The sequence below is a fragment of the Indicator indicator genome, chromosome 18, assembly GCF_027791375.1.
Source record: "Indicator indicator isolate 239-I01 chromosome 18, UM_Iind_1.1, whole genome shotgun sequence".
Lineage (NCBI taxonomy): Eukaryota > Metazoa > Chordata > Aves > Piciformes > Indicatoridae > Indicator > Indicator indicator.
The window spans coordinates 7,240,502-7,262,942 of NC_072027.1; the positions used below are offsets into that span (position 1 = coordinate 7,240,502).

Below are 22,441 nucleotides of genomic sequence, written 5' to 3' on the forward strand. Positions count from 1 at the left end.
TGTCCTGTCACTGGTAGTGATGGTGGCATGTAGTCTGGCCCGCCCATGTCAGCAGCTCAGCACGGAGCAGCTGGCAGCACTGTGAGGGCTGCATGGGACAAAAGCCCACATCTTACCAGCATGCACAATGCCAGGATGGGCAGGAGTCGAGTGACATCAGCATTGCCATCACCATCTCCTCAGTGCCATTTATCATTACCTGCTCTTCATGCACCCCCAGCCAAGTTTCTGTCCACCCACAAGGTGCCTGGGCATCTGCCCAGGGGACACACAGGGGACAAAGGCCTCTCCAGCCTTGGTGCCTGTTGGGAGCTAGCATGAAGGAGCCATGTGGCTGCCACATCCCTAACCCTCTGGAATTGAGTGCTCCCAGGACCCAATACAATGGACAAGCCCTCTGCTATGGTATGGAGACAGGTGAGATCTCTTGGGTACCCCAGGACAACCTGGGGGCATCCTTGCCACTACTAGAGCATTACTGAGCCTTCTCTGAGTCACAAACAATGGAGCTTAATGCCCAGGAGGTGCCACAGCAGGGGATATATCCTGGGCACTCTTCTGGCCAGAGGGTGCAGCTAGTGGCACCAACAGAACACTGTGCCAGGCTGTGGTGGGCAGGAGGCTGGTGTCCGCATTTGCCCCATGCTTGAGGGCTCTTGGCCAGCTGCCCCCACAATCATTAACCCAGTGAGGCCCTGGCAGCCCCAGTTATCACTCATTGACAGGGTCAGGGCTGAAGTCCTTGGTTGTGCTGTCCCTGCAGCTTCCCCTACACCATCATCAGTGCTGGGAAAACAAGCTCCTGGCAGTGCCCCTTGCTGTTGGTCAGGGTGGCACTGGAGCTGAGGGCTGGCCCCAGCCCTGCCTTGGCCCCGGGAGTGTTCTGTGGTGTATGGTGGGGCTGAGGGAACATTGCTGCCAGGAAAAGCACCATCTGGCCTTGATGGCAGAGGAAGGAGAGGGACACGCATCCAGGCAATGCTCTTTATTTCCCCCGGTTTCACACCACAGAAGGGACTTTGCAGCACCACAGAGACACAGGGGAGCTCTGACTGGGGCTGTAGGGCTGCAGCTGGCTGCAGCAGTGTGGGGCTGGTGGCTGTGCCCCATCCCTGGGCAAGCCCCAGGGCAGTGGTGATGCAGCAGTGACCCAGGGTATAGCCAGGAAGGGCCACAGTGCACACAGACGATGGAGGGATCTCCTGGCTGTTCTCAGGGGGCTGTCTCCACTGCAGACTAGCTCTGGGACCTTTGGGGACATGGGCTGCTGGGGATGGGGACCCACAGGGCATGCCCAGGTCTGGCAGAGCTGGACTCAAGGTTACAGACTGGCACAGCTGCCAGCAGGGATGCCAGGCTACGCACATGCTGGTACTTACAGACTAGGCTGAGATGCTTAGCACCCAAGGTGCTGCATTCCTCTGAAAGCAGCCAGGCCTGACCTCGAGGACTGAGCACGTGCAGTCCCAGCTGGGCTGAGGCAGGGAACCTAGGGGAATCTGCTCCTGAAGTTGCCTCAGCAGCTGCCCAAGCAGGATCTCCCTACAGGGAGAAGGAAGGCTTCTTTGGCGCAACCTGCTGGCTCTGCCTCTGCCTCTGACTGCTTGGGGCAGGAACCAGGTGCCCTGTTCCATAGTGGCAGTGCTACTGTGGCAGGATCAGGCCCAGCTCCACTCACTCAATGCATCTGGTAACAACTTGCTCAGGGCACAGGCTGGCAGGGCCATGCTCTCCCTTCCCTCGGAAGGGCAGACCTCATATCACCAACATGGACCAAATCTGGCCCTCACGTCCACACATTCTCCTGACCCTGCCTGCCCACAACACCAGGGTTCAGGGCTGGAGCCTGCCTTGCCATCCCATCCACCCTCTCTATCCTGCACACCCTTCAGTCAGAAGGGTGCATTCTTCACCTCAGCAGTCAGTGGGACTGTGCCAGCCTAGCCCAGGCAGGATTTGCTGGACAGAGAGCTCTGCTGCAAGCAGAGCAGGCAGAGGCACTGGGCAGGACAGTGCCAGGCATGTGTGGGATGCTGCAAAGTGCTTTGCAACTAGAGTTCAAACTATGTACAGGATTCCCTTGATGTGCACCAGGATGTGACCCCACCGAGGGGCATGGCAGCTGCTCAACCACTCACAGTGACACGACACAACAGTTTGGGACAGGATGTGGACGAATCTGCGGTCCAGGCAGTGTCGGTGGTGCAGGGCAAGGGCTGTCTGGGCCCTGTGTTGAACCCTGGCATGGCCTGGGGGTACCATGTGCAGGGTGCAGATGTGCAGCAGGACTCATCGGAGCTCGTGGTTGACCGGAGGCTGAGCTGGTGTGGACTCTGTGGGCTGAGGATGGCCATTTCCCTCAGAGCCTGGGTGAGGGGCATGGGGCTGATCTGACTCCTCACAGGTGCTGTCAGCCTGCTCAGGGAGCTGGAGGAAGTCAGGCAGGACTAGGTCCTCCTTGGAGAGCAGTCCACGCTGGTCATTGGCCCGACAGCTCTGGGCACGATTCAGCAGCTCCACTAGCCCTGGGGGAAATGCAGGTCATGCACCTGAGCCCAGTGCTTGGGCTCCTGTTCTAACACCTCTTCACCTGATGTGACCCTGAAACATGTCCCAGGCTCAGCACCTTCACCTTCTCCCTGCAGAATGGAGACCCTGTGCCCCTCGTCCCGTGTTTTGCCCCACCCCCTCAGGTTTCAGACATGCTGAGTCTCACCTTCCAGGTCATATGTGCGGCGGTTCAGGTTCATGGCAGCTGAAGACCGGGACTGGGAAGAGGAGGAGGGCATCTCCCACAGTGTGTCAGGCTCTGCTCCTGTTGGGCTTCCCTCCTGCGATGAGCAGCCATGTTCTCAGCAATGGGCCAAGGAGGCATCGTTCCCCCAACCCACATTCCCATCACCCTCCTGCAGCCTGGCTCCTGACTTGGCACACACTGCCCAGACCCTCAGCATGTGCCAGTGTTGTAGCAAGGGCACATCTTCCCCACAGGCCATGGCAGCATCTGTGGCATAATCTCTCACTGGGGTGGTTGGATCTTGAGCTCACCTCACTCTGGAGAGGGGAGGGAGCAGCTGCAGCCTCGGTGCTTTCTGTCACTCTCATGCCTGCAAGGTAAGTGATGCTCAGCATCCATGCCAGCACCCTGGTCCCAACCTAGCTGGTGACAGGATGGAACTTATCCCGAGGAGCAGGAGCCATAAGCAGCAGAAAGCAGCCTGGCCTTCCGAGAACACTGTCTGCATGCACAGCTTGGCAAGGGGACATGGCTTGACAGGGAAGACGCTTTACCTGCTGGTGTTTCCAGAACAAGTTTCTGAGCAGCCACTGTGCTGACCAGCTTATCCAGGTCCAGGGTGGCCGTCTCACCTTGCTGCAATGGGAAGAGTCAGCTAGTGTCACACTCACTGCAAAGGCAGCCAGGCTGTGGACCTCCCCAGCCAGACCCTGCCAAGTCACAAGCACAGTGCAGAGCCCGCAGCGGTGAGTGCAGCCCATCTCAAACACCAGTGGCTCTCCATGAGCCTACAGGCTGCCCCCAGCGTGGACCACTGCTCCCCATCACCTGGTCATTCACAGCAATCCCTGGCCCAAGCCCCAAGGGCAGTGGGGGCCATGCCCACTGAGGAGTGAGTCCTCACCCGCCTCAGCAGCACCAGCTTCATGCTCATGCCATACTTCCCCAGCACAGGCTGCAGTGCTTCCCGGATGCACTTGGTTGGCTTTGCTGTGATGCGGATGGTCTTACGGAGGGAGGAGATTTCCAGGCTGCAGTGGGGGGAGAAGAGGCTGTCTGCAGGCAAGCACAGACAGGCAGGACAGGCAGGGGCAGAGCTGGGGTGTTCAGGACTGCCTGGGGAGTTGGGTGTTGCGCACTGTGGGTGGCCATGTTTGAATCAGACCAGACACAAGTGGGCAACAGCATCAGCCCCAAAGCTCTTACTCAAAGCTTATCCTGTTCTCCAGCTTCACCTCCTGGTCTGCCAACACAGAGCACTCCTGGTCCATCACTAGTGCTTTCTGCAAGAGCGAACCATTAGGAGAGAGCAAGCAGAGCCCTGCATGCTCCCACCCTGGGGGTGGTCTGGCTGGCAGGATCCCTCTCTCCCCCTGCCTGCCCTACCTGCTCATTGCCCACCAGGTAGACCTTGATGTCGGGAAGGCTGAAGCCACGCTTCTCACAGATGCCTGCCAGCATGTCACGGATGGAGTGGCCAGGCCGGACAGAGGCCAGCGAGGCCGTGCCATCGGGCAGGTACACGCAGCAGTACTTCATGGGCTTATCCGGCAGCTCTGCCTCACTGCCTCCCAGGCTCTTCCGATGGCCCTGCAGGACGGATGCTGTGGGGTGAGCCCAGCAAGTGGCAGTGTGATGCCATGGGGCCAGTGTAGCGACGACTCACCTCTGTCCAGGGGCTAGCAGTTGTGCTTGCCAAGGAGAGGAAGCCCAGGTCCAGGCTGGCCGAGGAGTTGAGCGAGCCCTGAGACTCCCGCCACAGCATGGCGCTCCCACTGCCTTCTCGCCCCTCTAGGACAGACAGAGAGATAGTGGTGGGGACCGTGGGCACCCTCCAGGGGTGGCATAGCCCCTCAGCCACACTCAGCACAGCACCTACCTGCCCAGGAAGGTTCCCGCCGCTCTGCCTTCCTGAAGGACCGTCGGGGGCTGTGGTTGGCACCACTGCCCGCTGTCTCCACACCCAGCGGCAAGGACTTGCCCAACTTCAGCTTCGACTTCTGAGATGAATGGAGAAGCATCTCAGCATAGGGACATCTGAGGCTGTCCCTTCTCTTCCCTTGGTCCCTTGAATCCCCGTCTGTCCTCAGCCTGGGGTTGGGTTTCCTTCAAGCAGTGCAGAAGGGACAGGTGCCCATCATGCCCTTCCCACTCCACTCACCTTGCTGAGGTCAGGTGGAGGGCTGCTGCTGCGGGAATGGGGACGCAGGTCGGGCAGGGGCTGCCCCTGGCTTTCTGCCCTCAGGCAGGCCTGGTAGAGTGGGGATTTCACAAAGCGTGTGTAGCTATCAAACTTCATCAGGTTAAAGATCTGCAAAGGGAAGGGGTGAGAGGGGTAAGACCCCTGCCCACCTACAGCTCACTCTGTCCACTGCCCCACAGCATGGCCCCATGGTGACAGCAGCAATGCTGAGTGATCTGTGGGGTGTCCCATGGCCCCCATCCCGTGGCTGAGTGGACCATGGGTGCTTCTCCTACCTGGAGCTGCTGAATGCGAAACATGTCTGGGGAGGGGGTGGCCAGCATGTCCTCCCCAATCCAGGCCTGCTTGTCGATATTCACAGGACTGACCGAGTGGCTGGAGAGAAACTCATCATAGATCCGCCGTGCCTCCTGGGCCAGCTAAAGAAGCAAGAGGGTCAGGCCATGACCAGGAACATCCTCACTGCTACCTTGCAGGGAGCCCCTGGCTCAACCCACAAGAGACCCCAGCCTGCTCAGCCTCCCAGAACAGGAGTCTGCTGGGACACTGGGACATACAGGCATGACAGCCACCTCCAGCTGTGCCCACATCCCTCCCAGCAGCTGCATGACCCAGGATCTGCCCACACCACAGCTGTGCAGGGCCTGGTACCTGCTGCGTGTCGCTGGCTGGGATCTGCTGGAAGCGCTCGCATGCCTGCCAGAAGTAGACATTTTCAGCGCTGAACTCCTTCTTGAGGAACTCCTGTAGGGCAGAGAGAGCTGCTGGCCTGGCTGGTGCTGTGGCTGTGGGGTAGCTGGTTGCCAATAATGGATGGGAGTGGGGACCAAAGTCTGAGCTGTGATACTCACAGTGAAGTAGGTGACAGCCACGCGGTCCTGCAGCAGTGTTTCGAAGGATTCTGCCCAGCTGACCACTGACCCCTGTGTGGAGCTGCAGGTGGTTGGTTGTCCTGGTAGGCTGTTTACACTGTGGTTGCTGCCATGGACCCTGGAAGCGTTTAACTCTGAGAGAAAAAAAGAGTCAGTTCTGGCTGCCTGAGTTTTCCCCAGTACTGCCAGCAGCCCTCTGTATCTGCAGCAAGTTCATCCACCCCATCTCAGTTTGAGCTGATAAGCCCTCAGGTAAGGAATGAGAGGAGCATCACAGTGGCACCCTCAGGAAATTGAGTGCTGTTATGCCAAAGCTGGCACTCTCTGGTGTGACAGCTCTTCCTGCCAGTACTGCCTGTCCTCCCCTCCATGGTGCGTTACTGTGACTCCACCTGTGACTCACTTCCCAGGAGAGCAAAGCCCATGCACGGGGAAAGCACCCCACCCAGCTGTGAAGGGAAGGGGACACAGGGGGCATACAGCATGGAGGAAAGCTCAGAGTATGCGTAGAGGTGCCTGAACTTACCTTCTCCATTGTCCATGACAAGGAACAAACACAGTGAGAGGAGGACACAAAAAGTGTCATCCTCAGCAGCCAACCCTGAGGAAACCCTCTCTAAGGGAAACTTAAGGTTACCACGAATTCAAATGGAGTCCCTCTGTCAAAGAGTCAGAAGTTGCCAGGGGAGACCCCAGCTTTTGAACTGGTGAGCAACTGGGAATGGAGGGTCATTTGCAGGTGAAGGTAAGGATATGAAAGCAGAGCTCTCCCAGAAAAGCCAGCAGGAGCAGAGGAAGCAGCAGGCTGCTGCTTTGCTGAGCTCCCCACACTTCTCTTGTCCAAAACATGGCATAACTGTTACCCTGCACGTGCACGTAAGAACATCAGCCACTGGCAGCCTGTGCTAGAAGGATGCTGCAGCAGGGCTGAGAGAGGTGGATAGGCCATCTGAGATAACTGATGCACAGTGAGACAGGTGGAGACAGACTCCCTCAGGGAACCCAGGTTCTGCTTTCCCTGGGAAGCCCAAGGATGCCAGCTGAGTAGCCAGAAGGGAGGGACAGGCACAATGGGGCTGTGATGGAGGGATGGGGGTGTATGGTGAGTCCCTGGCAGAGGGCTCAGTCCAGCACTGTGGCATCCTGGCCATGTACCCACCCACAGCACAGCCTGTGATGACACAGGACCTGACTATCTGCTGGCTCCTAGCCCCTGTCACCAGGGTGGCTATGAGTTTCCCCTTTTCCTGAAAGATGATGCAGGCCTCCCATCCCAGAGCAAAGAGCAGCCTTACCTCCATCCGACACAGCTGGGCCCTGTGGGGGTGGAGAGAAGAGACATGAGAGAGGCCACACTGTGTCTGCCAGCCCGGTGGAGCAATACCTGGGCAGGTGACAGCGTAAGGGCAAGCCCAGTCCAAACCAAGGAGCAAGAGACACTAGTCACCAGCAAACACTGCTCTGGTGTTAGCTATGACTGGAACAACTGCCCCATGGCTGAGAGAGGCCATGATGGTCTCAACCCAGGGACAGTGAGTAGGGGTGGGGGTGCTACAAGGGTTGCACAGCTTTTCTCTGACCTTCCATGCCCTGGGGCCGGGCCAGCAATTGGGAAAGGGCAGATACTATCAGATGCAACCCTGCCACCACCACTGCCCTGGGAGGAGAGAAGCAACCTCCTCAGCACAGGAAGAGGAGGGGAGGAGGGGAGGGAAGGAAGGACAACCACAACCCTAAACAGGCAAACTGCCTGCTCCTTTCCTTCTTGGAAGTTGGAGCTTCTGGAGGGCACATTCCCAAAAATGGAGACCAGGTCTTACCACAGCTACCAGTGAAGGACAGAGCAGAGCAGGGTGCCCTGCAACAGCACCCCCACCCCCTGGGCTGCCCCAGATACCAGCCACGGGGATGAGATACCCCAGGACACACAGTAAGCAAGGAGATGGGCACAGCCTCTGCAGTCAAAGCCCAGCCAAGCACACCCTGCCTGGTCCTGCCTCCCATCACCCACCTGGGGCCACACAGAAGTGGTGCCCTTAACCTGTCTGGCTAATGTCCTTCACCCTGCCAACCCCAGATTGCCCTGTAACCCCTGCTTGTGCCCATCCCAGCCCCACTGTCCCATTCCTGCCTGTCCCTGCTAACCCATCCCACATGCCACTGCCATGACCCTTACTCCAGACCCACACACCCCAGCTCTGCCTGCCCATTACCCCAACCCCACATACCTTGCCAGCTCCTTGCTCTTCCCCATCCATCTCTGCTGCCCACACCCACATAGCTCTGTCCTGCCTGTGCCACGCAGCTCCACACATATCAGCACTGCTGACTCCTGTTACCCCATGCCTGTGTGTCACTGCTTGCCCATCACCCCAGTGCCATACACCTGAAGTGCAGTGTCAGTCCCATAAAATCCTGCCTGCTCATTACTCCAGCCCCATCCATCCCTGCCTGCCTGTTACCCAGCCCCATATACCACTGCCTGCCCTAATACCCCTCTACGTGTCTGTCTGCTTCAGATGCCCAAGCTCCCCTACTGCCCTGCAGCCTCATATCCCCCATCTGTCCGTCACCCGCCCCACACCTTCTGCTTGTCTGTCACTCGGCCCCATACATCCCCCTACCTGCCCAGCACCCAGCCCCACACCCTCCTGCCAGCCCGGTGCCTGGCCCACACGTTCCTCTGCCTGCCCGTTACCCATTCCACACTCCTCCGCCTGCTCGGTTCCCGGTCCCATACATCCCTCTGCCTGCCCATTAACCGCTCCACACCCTCCTGCCTGCCGGGTGCTCGGCCCCACGCCGTGCCACGGGCGGGACGGCCCCGGGAGACCGGGACAGGCGCTGCGGGCGCGGCCGGGACTCACCATGCGGCCGTTGTGGACCAGCAGCAGCTTGGCCTTGCCCTGCATGTCTGGCACCCCCGGCCGAGCGCGCTACCGGCGCGGCCCGCGTCTCCGCAGCATCCCCGGCCGGCGGCGAAGAGCAGCTCTCCCGGCCCGGCCCGGCCCGGCTCTCCTCGGCACTACCGCTTTCGGCTGCCACAGGAAGTGTCGCCTTGGGAACTGAGACCGCAGCGGGGGGAGCGGAGCCGCCCTCCCGCCCCTCGCCGCCGCCGCCACCAGCCCAGGCACCGCCCCGGTGGGCACCGGCTGCAGCTCCGGGCCAGAAGCCGCCGCGACCCCGCCGCATCCCAGTCCCTCTCCCTGTCTCCATCTGCATCCCCCACCGTAATACCATCCCCATCTGCATCCCTGTTCCCATCTACATCCCCATCCTGATCCCCATCCCTATCTTCATCCATACCCCAGTCCCCATCCCTGCCTCCGTCTGCATCCACATCCGTGATACCATCCCCATCCTAATCCTTGTTTCTACCTTTATCTACAGCTCCATCCCACCCAGTTCCCATCACCAGCATGGCCTGTGCCACCCTGCGGTCCCCACCCAGTTGTTACCACTCCCAGCACCCTGGGCAGCCTGAAAGGGCTTCTCCCGAGCATCACAGCACCCCAGGGAAGGGGGGTGCAAGGGCAGGGAAGCATCAACATGCCCAACACACCCCTCTACCAGCTTAGTGCTTCTTGCTGAGTGCTCTGCTGTCTCCCAGCTCTATGTCAAGTGGTGGGTCCTGGGGTGGCCCCCCACGGCTGTGCTGCTGCTTGCTGCTGGCATATGGGGTGAGCTGCCTGCACCCCAGCCACTGTCAGAGGCTGGCAGAAAGGAATGGTGGACATGCAGCTGGGAATCACCAAATTGATGTATAAGCAGTTTTGCCCATCTCCTAAGGTTGGGGTTCCATGCTGATCAGCAACCACAAACCAGTCGAGGATATTTTAGCATATTTGTTAGGAAATATAAGTAACTAACAGTTACAGGATAAACCGCAGAGCACCATGGCAACCCGCTCATGGAAATGCTAATAACTGGGATGTAAGGTGGGTGATTAACCTACCAAAAGCAGAACCCTAACATTAAGTTGGGTGCAGATCTGTGCAGAGAAAAGTGTTCCCACCATGAACATGCACAAAAGCAGTGTGGCATTAGCAGCCGCAGCCCTGGCAGGGTCTCTGAGCAGGGGGTAGTGGAGGGTGGCTCCTGTGGTGGCCCCTCTGCCCCCTCAGAGCAGCACAGAGCAGCAGTGGGGGGGGACGATCATGCTTCTCCTGTTCCCTTTGCCGGAGTGTAGCTGTACTGTTTGGCTTGGCTTTGCAACAGGAATTATAAATAAAAATGTCTTACCAAGAGTGTGTGACTCACAGTGCTCACCACAAGGATAACCTCTCTGCTAGGAAACCTGATCCAAGGACCAAACTGCAGCATGCAAGAACCAAAGACACTGCTTAATTAATGTCTTTAATCCAAATGGTGAACAGATGAGCCCCTCACCCCACCTGGGCTGGGGTGGGCTGCTGGGGAAGGGGCCTGTGCCCCTCTGTACCCCCGTCCTGTGCCATCCCCTCTGGCTGCTGACAACCCAGCCGTTGACCTGCTCCAGAGTGTGATGCTTTCCCTTGTGTAGCAGCAAGGAGTTGATGCGGCCTTGAGAAGCTCCAGCCTCAGCATTACCTCCTGCTACCTTCCCAGGAGGCAGCTCATGGGTGATGGTGTCACCTCATCTTGCTTGGGTGGGTGGGATGTGGGGATGTGCTGAGGCATCACAACTCACAGGGGAAGCTGTGCCAGCCCTGTGCACCTGGGAACAGCCATGCCTGTGGCCTATCTCCACTGCCTGAATCAATTCTTTGAAGGTTGGGGTTATGGTGCCTCTCCTGGGATCCAACACCGAATGGCTCCATCCCACCACTATGCTCTGCCTGTTGTGAGCCCTGTGGTGTCTGGGTCCTCCTGCTGTGCTGCTGTCCCCAAGCTGGAGCTTGGTCTCATGGGGAGAGGAACACCCTGTGCCCCAGTGCCCCAGCCTGGCAGGACCTGGTTTATCCTGGGGGTAGGCGACGGCGGGGCGACAGCTGGCTGGGGGATTTGCCGAGGGCATTATTTAATACTGTGGGTAAATGGAGAAACAGCTGCTAATTCTGGAGCCTGTAATCCTCTTCCTTCTCTGTGGACAGGGTGCATGCCAGTCACACAGCCACCAGCAGGCCCTGGGAACTAGCCCCCGTCAGCTCCCCAGGTGTGCCGTGGGGCCAGAGCAACTTCCTGACCATGGGTGATGTGCAGAAGGTAAGTGGGGACCAATGACATCCCACATGTGCCAGGGTGGATGTGCTGGCACCAGCTTCTGGCTGTGGTGTCAAGCAGCCTGTCAGAGCAGGACCAGGGCTGTATCCTGGACTTGTCCCACTGGAACACCCAGGAGCAGGCAGGGCTCCCAGGACAGGGGCAGCACACTCCAAGGAGAGATTGGGGCTGGGCACACCTTTCATGGGGTCACCTCAACACTGGACACCTTGGAAGCCAAGTTCTGACATTTGCTCAGGTCATAGACACAGGGTACCCATGGCCAACAGTGCACCCAGCACCTCCCTCCAAAATGAGGGTGCTCTGCAGCCACCTGGCACCCTGCAGGGCTCCTCCAGCACTCCACACCCCCAGGGGCTGCTCTCCGTCATCCAGAAGCTGAAGGGTTCCCCGGAGCAGGAGCTCCGTATTGTCCTGCTGGGGCTGGACAACGCAGGGAAGACCACACTGCTGAAACGCCTGGCATCAGAGGAGATCAGCACCATCACACCCACCCAGGTAGGTGCTTCTGGGAGCCATGGGCAGTGCGAAGGTGGTCCTACTGCCCTCTTGGGTGACACTGGAGTTTCCGTTCCTACTCAGGGCTTCAACATAAAGAGCGTTCACTCGCACGGCTTCAAGCTAAATGTCTGGGATATCGGGGGGCAGCGCTCCATCCGCCCCTACTGGAAGAAATATCTGGGCAGCACAGACCTGCTGGTGAGCGGAGTGGCCACCTCCCCGCCCCCTAGCCCCGTGCATGGAGAGCCATGCCCCCTATGCACGGCCCCGCAGAAGGCAGAGGGCTGTGCAGCCAGGCAAGGAGGAGCAGCTGACTGTCCCTTTTGTCTCCATGGCAGATTTATGTCATTGACAGCGCAGACCAGAAGCGCTTTGAGGAGACAGGGCAGGTATGAGGGGTCCAGTGGGGGGTGGCTGTGGGGTCCTGAGTTCTGGACCCATCTCTCATCAGCTCTTTGAACACTGGAACAGGGAGCAAGATTGCTTTCTACTGTGGCGCTGCAATGCTGTAGGGGGCAAGCTGTCCCCAGAGGCAGGTGGGAAGGGCTCATGATCAGACTCTCAGCAGGAAGAGCCACCCCACTCTACAGCAGATCTGTGCCTAGCAGTTCCTTCCCTAGCCAGGTGGGATGCCCCAGGGGTACCTGGCCCAGGGGTGACTCTGCCCCTGCTGAGAACGATCTCTCAGCTGGCAGCTCTCCTCACACCTTCCCAGAACCAGGTTAGTGATATGGCTAAGCAAAAGCTGCGAATGCAGACTTGCAAAGTCTGGGAACAAAGCTGGAAGGGGAAGGTGAGACTCTGTGTGCCAGTCTTGGTTGTACTGGCACCAGACGGCAGCGTGGGTGTGCCAGACAGCACAGGGCTGACAGCCTCCTGTAGCTGCCCTTTGCCCAAGGCTTTCAATGCCAGGAGCACTTCAGCCCTCAGTACTGCTTGCAGCTCCCAAGCTCTCTTCAGGGCAGATGGAGCTGCAAGGGCACATGCCTCTCTGTTGTGATGTCATGACCTGACATCTTCTTTGGCTGCAATTAGAGCAAAGGAGAGAGGGGAGTGAGGCACTTTGCGGGACTGAGGTGCCCTAGCCAACCCTGGGCAGCTCAGGCAAGTGTCCAGGTAGCTCTCTGGAGGAGAGCAGCAGTGAACAGCAGCCCTGGAAGATGGTCCTTTCTTGGCAGGAGTTGGCAGAGCTCACTGAGGATGAGTCTCTCACAGGGGTCCCACTGCTGGTTTTTGCCAACAAGCAGGACCTAGTAACTGCAGCACCCGCAGCCGAAATCGCAGAAGGGCTGAGCCTCCACACCTACCGAGACCGGGAATGGCAGATCCAGGCCTGCTCAGCCTTGTCTGGAGAAGGAGTGCAGGTAGAGAAAGGGTCCTGCAAGCTCTGCAGTACCGAGAGAGAACTCAAGGACATGCCATGCTCTTGAGGCTGTGCTCACGTATTTCTCTTCCCTGCAGGATGGGATGAACTGGATTTCCAGCCAGATCATGAACAGGAAGAAGTGACAGCTGTGAAGTGCTAGACAGGACTGAGCTGCAGGTCCCGAAGCCAAGGCAAATCCATTTGGTTCCTAGACTTCCCCCAAAGGCTTGGCTGGGCCCTGAGCCTCAGACTGCTGTGCTCAGATGGGCTTCCCACCCAGTCTTTCACTAATCATTTGGCTTCCCCTCTCCCTGCCTCATAGGCTTCCACAGGCTCCTTGTACTCCATGACCTTCCTGTAGCCCCTGTGCTATTGGAGGGAAGCATGTCCCAATGTGTCAAGGGCTTGCGCACCTCCAGAATGAGAACCTGCTCAGGACTTGTCCATCCACACTGCTGGCACACCCTGCAGATGCTGCTGCAATGCATTCACTGCACAGGGCATGTTGGGCATCCCACTGTGGCACTGGTTATACCCTTGAACATGGCACATAGAGCCAACCAAATACTGTGTATTACCCTCCACTCCTGTAGGCTGTGACTGGTGCTGCCCCAGCCACAGCATCTGGCTCAGAAAATCCTCAGATACTGAACTTTTGCTGGCCAGAGGAGCTCCCACATTTACATGGGACCTGGGACAAACACAGAGAGAACCTGACTGGGTAGCCACCAACAGAGGGCTTGGTGACAGCCTTGCTTGAAGCCACCGAGAGGAGCTACCTGCAAGAGCCCCTGGGAGCCACATTGCCCTGAATACACTCGAGCTGCAGCTTGTGTCACCCCACTGAAGATACTGAGGGCTAGAAGATGCAGCTCCCCAGCCACCACAGCTGCCATGGCCGAGCACCTACACCACCAGGGATGGGTGGGAAACAAGCCACAGCGCAGCAGGGAGCCCTCTGCTGTGCCAGACCCTGGGCTGCCCTGCGGCCCTCAATAAAGCTGCCTCTGACTTCTGTGCTGCCTTGGCCACTCCTTCCCGCGGTGCTGGGATAATACTGCCTGCCGCCACTCCGCTTGACAAGGCCTGAGGGAGCTCAGGCTGGGGCCATTCCCGGGGCCGGGGCCATTCCCGGGGCCGGGACCATTCCTGTAGCTGGAATCCCTGGGCAACCGAAGCGGAGCCACGGGCCCCTGCCGCCATCGTGTGCGCGGTTGCCATGGCGACAGGCTGCCGAGAGCCGTTGCGCTAGACCCGCCGGAGCGGGCCCGCGGGCAGCACGAGGCGCGCACGTGAGTGGCAGTTAGCGACAGAGCGGACTACCGCTCCCGGCATGCCGCGCGCCGCCGCACCTGCGCAGTATGCGCCTGCAGAACACCTCTGCTCCTCCCCACCCCCCAACTGCCCGCCCAGAGCACGGCGGGAGCTATTCTCCTCCCTAGCCCCGCCCCCCTCCTCTGCCATAGGCCTGCACCTGTGACGCCTCCCGGCGGAGGTGGGGACGCGATGGTGAAGGGGTTTCTGATTGGCAGGAGGGGATGCCATTCCCAGGAGAGGCCGGGAGTGGGAGTGGCGCGCCGGAAGGCGGAAGTGGAGCATGGCGGCGGGTGCTGGCGGGTTGTTGGTGGCGGTGGTGTTGTTGGTGGTGCTGATCGGGCCGCGCCTGGCGCCCGCCGAGCTTACGGATGGCAACAGCGAGCACCTGAAGCGGGAGCACTCGTTGATGAAGCCGTATCAGGGTGAGCGCGGGGCTGGGCGGAGCGGGACGGACGGCCCACGGCGGCACGGGCTGAGCCGCGCTCTCTCTACCCATTGCAGGCGCAGGCTCCGCCGCGATGCCGCTATGGGACTTCCAGGGCAGCACTATGGTCACCAGCCAGTACGTGCGCCTGACGCCCGACGAGCGCAGCCGAGAGGGCTCCATCTGGAACCGCGTGGTAAGAGCCATGGGGGGAGACTGGCGGGGGCTCGGGGCGGCCTCAGCGCCTCTCCCGACTCTAGCCGTGACACCACTGGGTGGTTTCTTCCCACAGCCCTGCTTCCTCAAGGACTGGGAGCTCCATGTCCACTTCAAGATCCATGGAGCCGGCAAGAAGAACCTGCACGGGGATGGCCTGGCATTGTGGTACACACAGGAGCGCTTGGTGCCAGGTATGGTGAGCAGCTGGGGGGCAGCCTTGCTGAGCTGAGGCCTCACCAGCACCCACACTTACCCCGTACCTGAAAGTTTCTCACCAGGGAGAGCGTTTGAGTTCCCCTCTGCCTGGTTTCATTAGCTGGGGATGACGTGTCCTATATGTGCTGTGCTGGGAACAGGTGCTCAGTTATCTGCCTGGCAGTAATCAGTTTCTGAAGCTCTTTTCGATAGAAGTGTCTGAGCAAAAAATCCCTCTGAGAGCCTTCTGTTTCTAATGTTCTGCCCTGTTCCAGGTCCTGTCTTTGGCAGCAAGGACAACTTTCATGGACTGGCTATATTCCTTGATACATATCCCAATGATGAAGCAACAGAGGTGAGTAGTCCAGGCAGCTTGGTCAGTACTGAGGAGGCTGTTCCCTATTGGCTTCGTGCTCTGCGTGCTTCATGCCCGGTCCAAAGGAAAATCTCTCCCTGCATGAGAGTGGACTACTGCTCCTTTAATGGGAGCTGGTAAAAGGAAGAGTTTGTATGTGCCTTAACAGAGATTAGAAGGGCCTTGTTCCATTTTCTGCTGTTGTTGACTACATAGAGGTTTCCAAGGCCTTTTGCCCTCTGCGTGAGAGGATGCTTAGGGCTCGTGTAAACTATGGACTACCTGTTCAGTTAGAGGAGTTAAGCTAAGAGTATATTTATCTCAAATGACATTTCTTGAATTTCTCTTTGCTTTGGTTGATCGTTCCGTGTTGGTTTTGGCCTTAATCTCTGTTTACAACCTGTCTGCCTCTAAAAGAAAAGCTCCTAATGTGGTTTTTCGCACCAGAATTCCTTGTGGGGGCTTGTGATTCTTCTTTTCTGTGTTTGTGGCTCTTTTTATTGCAGTCAGAAAATGTAACTGCTGGTGGGATCTGTGGCACCAAAATGAGATACTGAAGTCAAAGCACCAGGAAATTTCCTATCTCTCTATTGTCTTGGTGCGCCCTGGGAAGTGAATTCTTGCCTCCAGCTGGCCTCTGCTGGTGTAGATAATCTGCTGACTACAAAGCCCTGAGCATGATTAAGCTGCTTATGTGAGGCTTCTGCTCATTCTGGGTCCTATGCTCTGTTCTTACACTTGTTACCGAGTCTGGTGCTTACTCTACAAGTTTGAGGCTGTCCTGTTGTCCCAGCCACAGTTTGGTGGGTCCCACCCAGTTTGGTGTGGGTGCAGGTGGTGCCTTGATACAGAAGATCAGAAATAGCTCCTCTGTTTTACCTAGAACAAGCTGTTGCTCAATTTAGAAGCAGCTTTGTATAGACAGTGAGCCTTGATTTCTTTGTTCTGTCCTCCATACACAACTCTGCAGCAAAGCTGTGGCTCTGCTGCCATGCCTGACTTGAGATCCTGCTCTCACTGAGGGTCTGACCAGGCAGAAGAAGGTGGCTCTTGGTCTGAATCTCGAAGGCTCCTACAGATCAAAAGCAGCAGCTCTGTCCTCTCTGCAGCGTGTGTTCCCCTATATCTCAGCAATGGTGAACAACGGCTCCCTGACGTATGACCACAGTAAGGATGGGCGCTGGACAGAGCTGGCAGGGTGCACGGCTGACCTTCGGAACCAGAACCACGACACCTTCCTTGCCATCCGGTACTCACGAGGCCGCCTGACGGTGAGATGTTGTGAAGCTGGGTATCTCACAGGCTGGATGGGTCAGTACTGAGTGGCTGGTGTTGCTGTGTCAGTAGGTGACCTGGAGGTGGTTTTCCAGGGTCAGCTGTCTGCTTCTCCTGCACCTCTAGCTTCAAAAGAGGTGCAGGTGGGTGGGATGGGTGGTGAGGCATTGAATAAGTTCCCCAGAGAAGTTGTGGATGAACCATCCCTAGAATTGTTCAAGGGTTGGGCAGGGGTTTGAGCAACCTGATCCTAGTGGAAGGTGTCCCTGCCCATGGCAGGTTGGTTGTAACCAGATGATTTTTAAGGTCCTTTCCGACCCAAGCCAATAGTGGCATGCATTTCTGGTGTCACACCTCCCTGATCTTGCAGGTGATGACTGATGTGGAAGACAAGAATGAATGGAAGAACTGCATTGACATTGCAGGAGTTCAGCTGCCAACTGGCTACTTCTTTGGTGCTTCTGCTGGCACTGGAGATTTGTCTGGTGAGAAGTGTTTTGCTTGCAGGAATACCTGCTGTTTGGAGCCTGGATAATAATGCTATGGATGCATTGGGTGGTATCTTTTCCCTCAGTTGTTACAATCTTTAAACTCTGTTGGATAGGGACCTATGGCATCTGAGAGCTAAGGAAGATCTCGAATTGCAGTTTGATATCTGGGCTGTGAGGGTGGTTTGAGAGGGAAGAACACTTGGACCTGGCAGTGTGTAGTCCTAGGAGTACTCTGAGCACTTGGACATCTCTCAGAGGTTCTGATGGGGTTTGGTGCTGATGTTTTTTTTTTCCTAGACAATCATGATATTATCTCGATGAAGCTTTTCCAGCTCATGGTGGAGCACCCTGTAGAAGATGAAACTGTTGACTGGACCAAGATTGAGCCTAGTGTCAGCCTCCTTAAGTCACCCAAAGGTGAGTCTCTGGGCTTTAGAAACCTTTGGTGGAGGATTGGGAGGTCAAGGCCAGACCTGTAAAGGCCTGTTGAAAGGCATCAGAGTTGTGACAGCCTGTGAGACCCTGCAGAAGCTGAGGTTGGATTGGCATCTAGCTATTCTTGTCCTTGCAGACAACGTGGATGACCCAACAGGGAATTTCCGAAGTGGGCCTCTGACAGGCTGGAAAGTGTTCCTGCTCCTGCTCTGTGCACTGCTGGGCATCATCGTCTGCGCTGTAGTGGGAGCTGTGGTCTTTCAGAAACGCCAGGAGCGGAACAAGCGTTTCTACTAGATGGAGACCTGGGCTGTGGCCTATGCCCAAACCCCTCTTTTCTAAGGGGAGCTGTAAAAACTGTGGTTTCTAAAAGCTGTTTCTGAGAAATATCAGAAGTATTTTCTTATCTCTCTGTGTGGCTGTAACCCCTGCCTGGCCCTTGGCGTCTGGCAAGTTGGACCAAGGAAGACAATGCCCACTGGGCCCCCCACCGGGCTGCGGTGCAGGAGCATGGATCTTGCTCCCCTGTTTTTCCAGTGCTGTCCCTGCCAGCTGGGACCTGCCGTGCTGTGTGTGGTGGGGAGCAGGCGGCTGCCATGGGTGTGAATGTGAAAATGCTGTGGGGAGGGGGCTGGAGTTGGGCATTAAAGGACTGACAACAGCTGTGGTTCTGGTTCTGTCTGGAGGGGGAAAGGGGGGGATCTGCTTGCAGTGGGGGCTGGCAGAGACGAGGGTGGGTACAGTATGGAGCAGTTGGGAGCAGGCAGGGGAGGGTCTGGGTGCTGGGGCTGGCGGGGGGGGATGTTGCCTCACTCGGCGGCGGGGGAGAGCTGTAGCATGTAGCACCGTAGGCGTTAGTGCTGGGCTGGGAGGGTGGATGTTGCTGCGTTCGGGGGTTCACAGTTTGGTGGTTGTTTCTGAAATGGCGGAGCAATCCCTGAAGGGTACCGGAGCAACTGAGGTGGGGGCTGTTCTCCAGAGGCTCCGGCGGGGAACCAGGACGACTCCAAGGATTGGGATGTCCCGCAAGGGAGAGTTGCCGGCGGACTGCTGGGCGTGTGTGTGCCCGCAGGCCCGGGCCCGCCCCTGGCCCGCCCCGCCGGGCGGAAGGGAGAGGGGCGGAACGGCAGGGCTGGGCCGTGTTTCCGGGGGGGTCGTAGCCAGCGTGTCCCGCGGCGGCGGCGGGCGGGCGCCATGGGCCCGGCCCGCCGCAGGGCCGCACTCCGCCTGCGCGGCGGCGGGTGAGCGAGGCGGCACCAGGCGGCGAGTAGGGAGGGGTAGAGAGGAATGGGGTGGAGGAATCCCGGCGGAATGGGGTTCGGGTGGCTCCCGGGGTCGCGGTGGGATGCTGGGGGGTCCTGGGCATCCCGGAAGGTGCGGGGTCCCCGCGGCTCGGGGGGTGCCGGTTGGGGGTATTGGGGATGCCAGCCCCTGGGGAGGTTCCCGCGGCTCCCGATGGGCAGCGGGTACCCCGCGGGTCGGGTGTCCCGGTGGAGTAGGGGGTCCCGATGGGTGAGGCATCCTTTCGGCTTGGGTGTCCCGGCGGGACTTGGGGTCCCCGGCGGCCGCTGACCCCGCGCCGTGCCACAGGTCCCCGCCGCTGCTGGGGCTGCTGCCTGGCAGGTTCTCCGTGTTCCCACTCTTCTTCCTGGCACTGCTTCTGGGCTTTGCCTCGCTGCTCTGGCTCCAGCTCAGCTGCTCAGGCGAAGGGCCGGTGTCTGGCGGCGGGCAGAGCCAGGGGTCTCCCCGGCAATCCTGCCCGCCCCAGGCCCCTCTCTTGCCAGTGGAGGATGAGCCAGCGTGGGGTCCCCACCGCCTGGCACTGCTCGTCCCGTTCCGGGAGCGCTTCGAGGAACTGCTGGCCTTTGTGCCCTACATGCACCGCTTCCTGAGCAAGAAAAAGATCCGACATCATATCTTCATCCTCAACCAGGTGGATCACTTCAGGTAGTGTCTCCCTTCACTCAGCAGAATAAGGTAGTGAGGAGGCCCTTCTCCAAGACTTTGTCCCCTCTGAGGGAGTTTCCTGCTTGCCTCTGCTGTGTGGAGAAGATTAGGGCCTGGACAACAGGGAATCAGGACTGGGATGTGATGCTCTGCCCAAATTTACTCACTCTAGAGGTTTTAGGAGGACAAAGTGGTAATTTGGTTTTCCTTAAACAAGAAGAGAATTGTCCACTCCCAAATATTTCAGCTTTCTTCCCAGTGTCTATGGTAACAACCATCTGGTGACACTGAAATGCAAAGCAATACCATGGGGTGTTTGGAAGTGCCATCGCTTACTCTCTGCTGTTTGGTATCTGTCTGCAGCCTTGGTGGGTGCTGTGGAGCTCCCCAACTGGCCTCAGACAGGATGAGGCTTGTAGCCCTTTGGACTCTGCAGCATTGCTGTTAGGCTGAGCATAGGGAGAAGCAAGAGAAGTATGGGTGCAGTTTCAGGATGGGCAGCTGTGGCACTCAGTGCCATGGAGGCAGGGAATGCCTTGTTTGATTGTGCTCCTGTTCGGGTGCCAAAGGTTTGGCACTGAGGGACACAGGACAGCGATGTGAAAGGATGGTGGCCGCTGTGCATGGTGCTGAGAGTCCTGGGGTCTGGGCAGGTTTAACAGGGCGTCCCTGATCAATGTGGGCTTCCTGGAGAGTGGCAATGACACCGACTACATCGCAATGCACGACGTTGATCTGCTGCCCCTCAACGAGCAGCTGGACTATGGCTTCCCAGAGGCAGGGCCCTTCCATGTGGCATCCCCAGAGCTGCACCCACTCTACCACTATAAGACCTATGTGGGCGGTATCCTTCTGCTCACCAAGCAGCACTATGAGATGGTGAGTGCCTGGGACATCCTGGCCAGTTCGGGGCAGGGGCTATGATACTGTCATGGTGAACGGTCTTTGTTTTGTGTTCTTTGCTTGGGAAGGGGGAAAAGGAGTCAGAATGGTTTGTAGACAGATTCTGCAGTGTGAGCTGATGTGGGGCAAGTGAGGAGAGGCTGTGCTGGTGCTTGTGTCTTGTGGTGCTGGCACCTGCTCCTCTGTGGCATGTGGGGTTGTGCTGGACCAAACCTTGACCAGTACTGTTCCGCTCTTGTTCCAGTGCAACGGCATGTCCAACCGCTTCTGGGGCTGGGGACGAGAAGATGATGAGTTTTATCGGCGTATCAAAGGAGCCGGTCTCCAGGTAAGGGATCCCAGAGCCTCGTAGGTTGAAGATGCAACTCTCCTTTTCTTTGCACCTGGCACCTGGCTGCCAGCCACCCCGGGGAAAGCAGCCGTTCTGCACTCTTCAGCTCCCGGAGCAGGTGCAGCAGGTTTTATAGTAGCTTAACAGAAGCAGTGCTCTCCTTCCAGGTTCGCCGTCCCTCTGGAATCACAACTGGGTATGAGACTTTCCAGCACCTGCATGACCCAGCGTGGAGGAAGAGAGACCAGAAGCGCATTGCTGCGCAGAAGCAGGTGAGACCTCAGAGTGGTCGAGAGGAACTGTAGGAGATTCAAGTTGTGATCACCAACATGCTTTGAGCCCTCCTTGCTCAAGTCCTCCCTCCCCAGGCACTGGGTGTTTCCCCCTCTGCTGAAGGCCACTGTGGGCTGAATCGGTCTTTCTCTTTCTCAGGAACAGTTTAAGGTGGATCGGGAAGGAGGTCTGAACAACGTGAGGTACCGAATTGAGTCACGGACAGCGCTGAGTGTGGCAGGAGCCCCTTGCACCGTCCTTAATATCTTGCTGGACTGTGACACAAATGAGACCCCTTGGTGCACATTTGGCTGAGCCTCTCTCCCATGTGCCAGCTGCGTGCACCGTGCTTGTGCTGAGATGGTGGGGCTTCTGCCAAGCTGCTAGGAGCAGGCAGGACTTTTGCAGCAGACAAGCATGGCAGTGCTGGTGAGATGCAGAGGAAAGAAAGACCAAGAACCAGATTTTGCTGGGATCAACAGAAGAGGCTGAGATCAGGACTCGGTGGTGTTGCTGTGGATGCTGGTGCTGCCTCCCAGGGCAAGTGCAGGAGACAGTTTTCCTGCACTGGACATAGCTGAGCTGCCACCCAGCTCAGAGGACAATAAAGAGCTATCAGGGTACCTGTGAGTTGTGAGTGCACACCCATTTCTGGCTTGGCCCTGGCTACACTATGTGGAAGGCAGTCTGCCCTGGTTCAGAAGCCAAGTTGGTTTGAAATGGGATCTAAGTGAGATAGTGCCTGTGTTTCAGCTGCTGGGCACCCCCAGGGCTGTGCTGTGGCTGCTTCATTACAGGAAGTGGTTGTGGTTGAGCTGTGCCCTGAACTCCAGCATCCGCAGCTCTGGTGGATGTCAGCAGTTGAGGTACAGCCCAGGACATTGGAGCAAGGAAGAAAATTGTGGTGGAGCTGCTGTCATTTTTGCTTGTCTTCTGTGGTGTGTGCTGCCTCAGACTTTTTGAGGGGGTTGAAGAACTTTATATACCCTGCAGAAGTCCTCTGGGGAAGTGGGATCTGCTCTGACCTTATATGATGTGTCCTGGGAAGGACTGGCTGCCAGAGTCACTGCAGTGCTAGTAAAGTATGGAAATTAGGACAGTTTCCTCTAACCCACCTGAGTTGGGTGGAACACGCTTCCCTGGGCAGGGCAGGGGCTGGGATGCTCCTCTTGGAGGTGGGAACAGGAGGGTTTGGATTGATGAGGGAGAGACAAGGCTGTAGGGGGCCCAGACTGCAGGTCTTGCCCACTTGCTTTAAGCTGCCTGGCCCTACCCTGCCACTATGCTAGTTTCTCTGATGTGGCAGGACAAAGATCTGGGCTGCTGATTCCAGCAGGGTGAGGGGGATGTTTAATTGCTGACAGTATCGTAGTGCTGGTCCCTCACTGGTGGCAG

General features: G+C 57.9%; 4 protein-coding genes across 4 annotated transcripts; 3 read left to right on the plus strand and 1 right to left on the minus strand.

Annotated features, from left to right (window-relative positions):
- Nucleotides 1-2,289: 2,289 nt before the first annotated feature.
- Nucleotides 2,290-8,724, minus strand: RGS14 (regulator of G protein signaling 14). The gene is made up of 15 exons (XM_054389219.1): nt 8,680-8,724; nt 7,108-7,129; nt 5,792-5,946; nt 5,592-5,684; nt 5,216-5,359; nt 4,899-5,048; nt 4,617-4,737; nt 4,404-4,528; nt 4,124-4,327; nt 3,944-4,020; nt 3,642-3,768; nt 3,292-3,373; nt 3,049-3,107; nt 2,717-2,831; nt 2,290-2,525 (listed from the first exon to the last, which is right to left on the minus strand). Exons 1-15 carry the CDS (start codon nt 8,722-8,724, stop codon nt 2,290-2,292), a joined length of 1,755 nt encoding a protein of 584 aa, XP_054245194.1.
- A 2,254-nt stretch (nt 8,725-10,978) lies between these two features.
- LOC128973056 (ADP-ribosylation factor-like protein 3) lies at nt 10,979-13,024 on the plus strand. Its single transcript, XM_054389244.1, has 6 exons — nt 10,979-10,996; nt 11,369-11,512; nt 11,597-11,713; nt 11,854-11,904; nt 12,694-12,879; nt 12,977-13,024. Exons 1-6 carry the CDS (start codon nt 10,979-10,981, stop codon nt 13,022-13,024), a joined length of 564 nt encoding a protein of 187 aa, XP_054245219.1.
- A 1,454-nt stretch (nt 13,025-14,478) lies between these two features.
- Nucleotides 14,479-18,239, plus strand: LMAN2 (lectin, mannose binding 2). The gene is made up of 8 exons (XM_054389092.1): nt 14,479-14,620; nt 14,700-14,818; nt 14,915-15,032; nt 15,312-15,391; nt 16,501-16,662; nt 17,037-17,151; nt 17,455-17,574; nt 17,729-18,239. The coding sequence occupies exons 1-8, from the start codon at nt 14,479-14,481 to the stop codon at nt 17,887-17,889; spliced, it is 1,017 nt and encodes a 338-aa protein (XP_054245067.1). The 3' UTR covers nt 17,890-18,239.
- Nucleotides 18,240-18,786: 547 nt separating this feature from the next.
- On the plus strand, nt 18,787-21,661 carry B4GALT7 (beta-1,4-galactosyltransferase 7). The gene is made up of 6 exons (XM_054389203.1): nt 18,787-18,833; nt 19,183-19,539; nt 20,193-20,418; nt 20,687-20,770; nt 20,941-21,045; nt 21,206-21,661. The coding sequence occupies exons 1-6, from the start codon at nt 18,787-18,789 to the stop codon at nt 21,359-21,361; spliced, it is 975 nt and encodes a 324-aa protein (XP_054245178.1). The 3' UTR covers nt 21,362-21,661.
- Nucleotides 21,662-22,441: the final 780 nt, after the last annotated feature.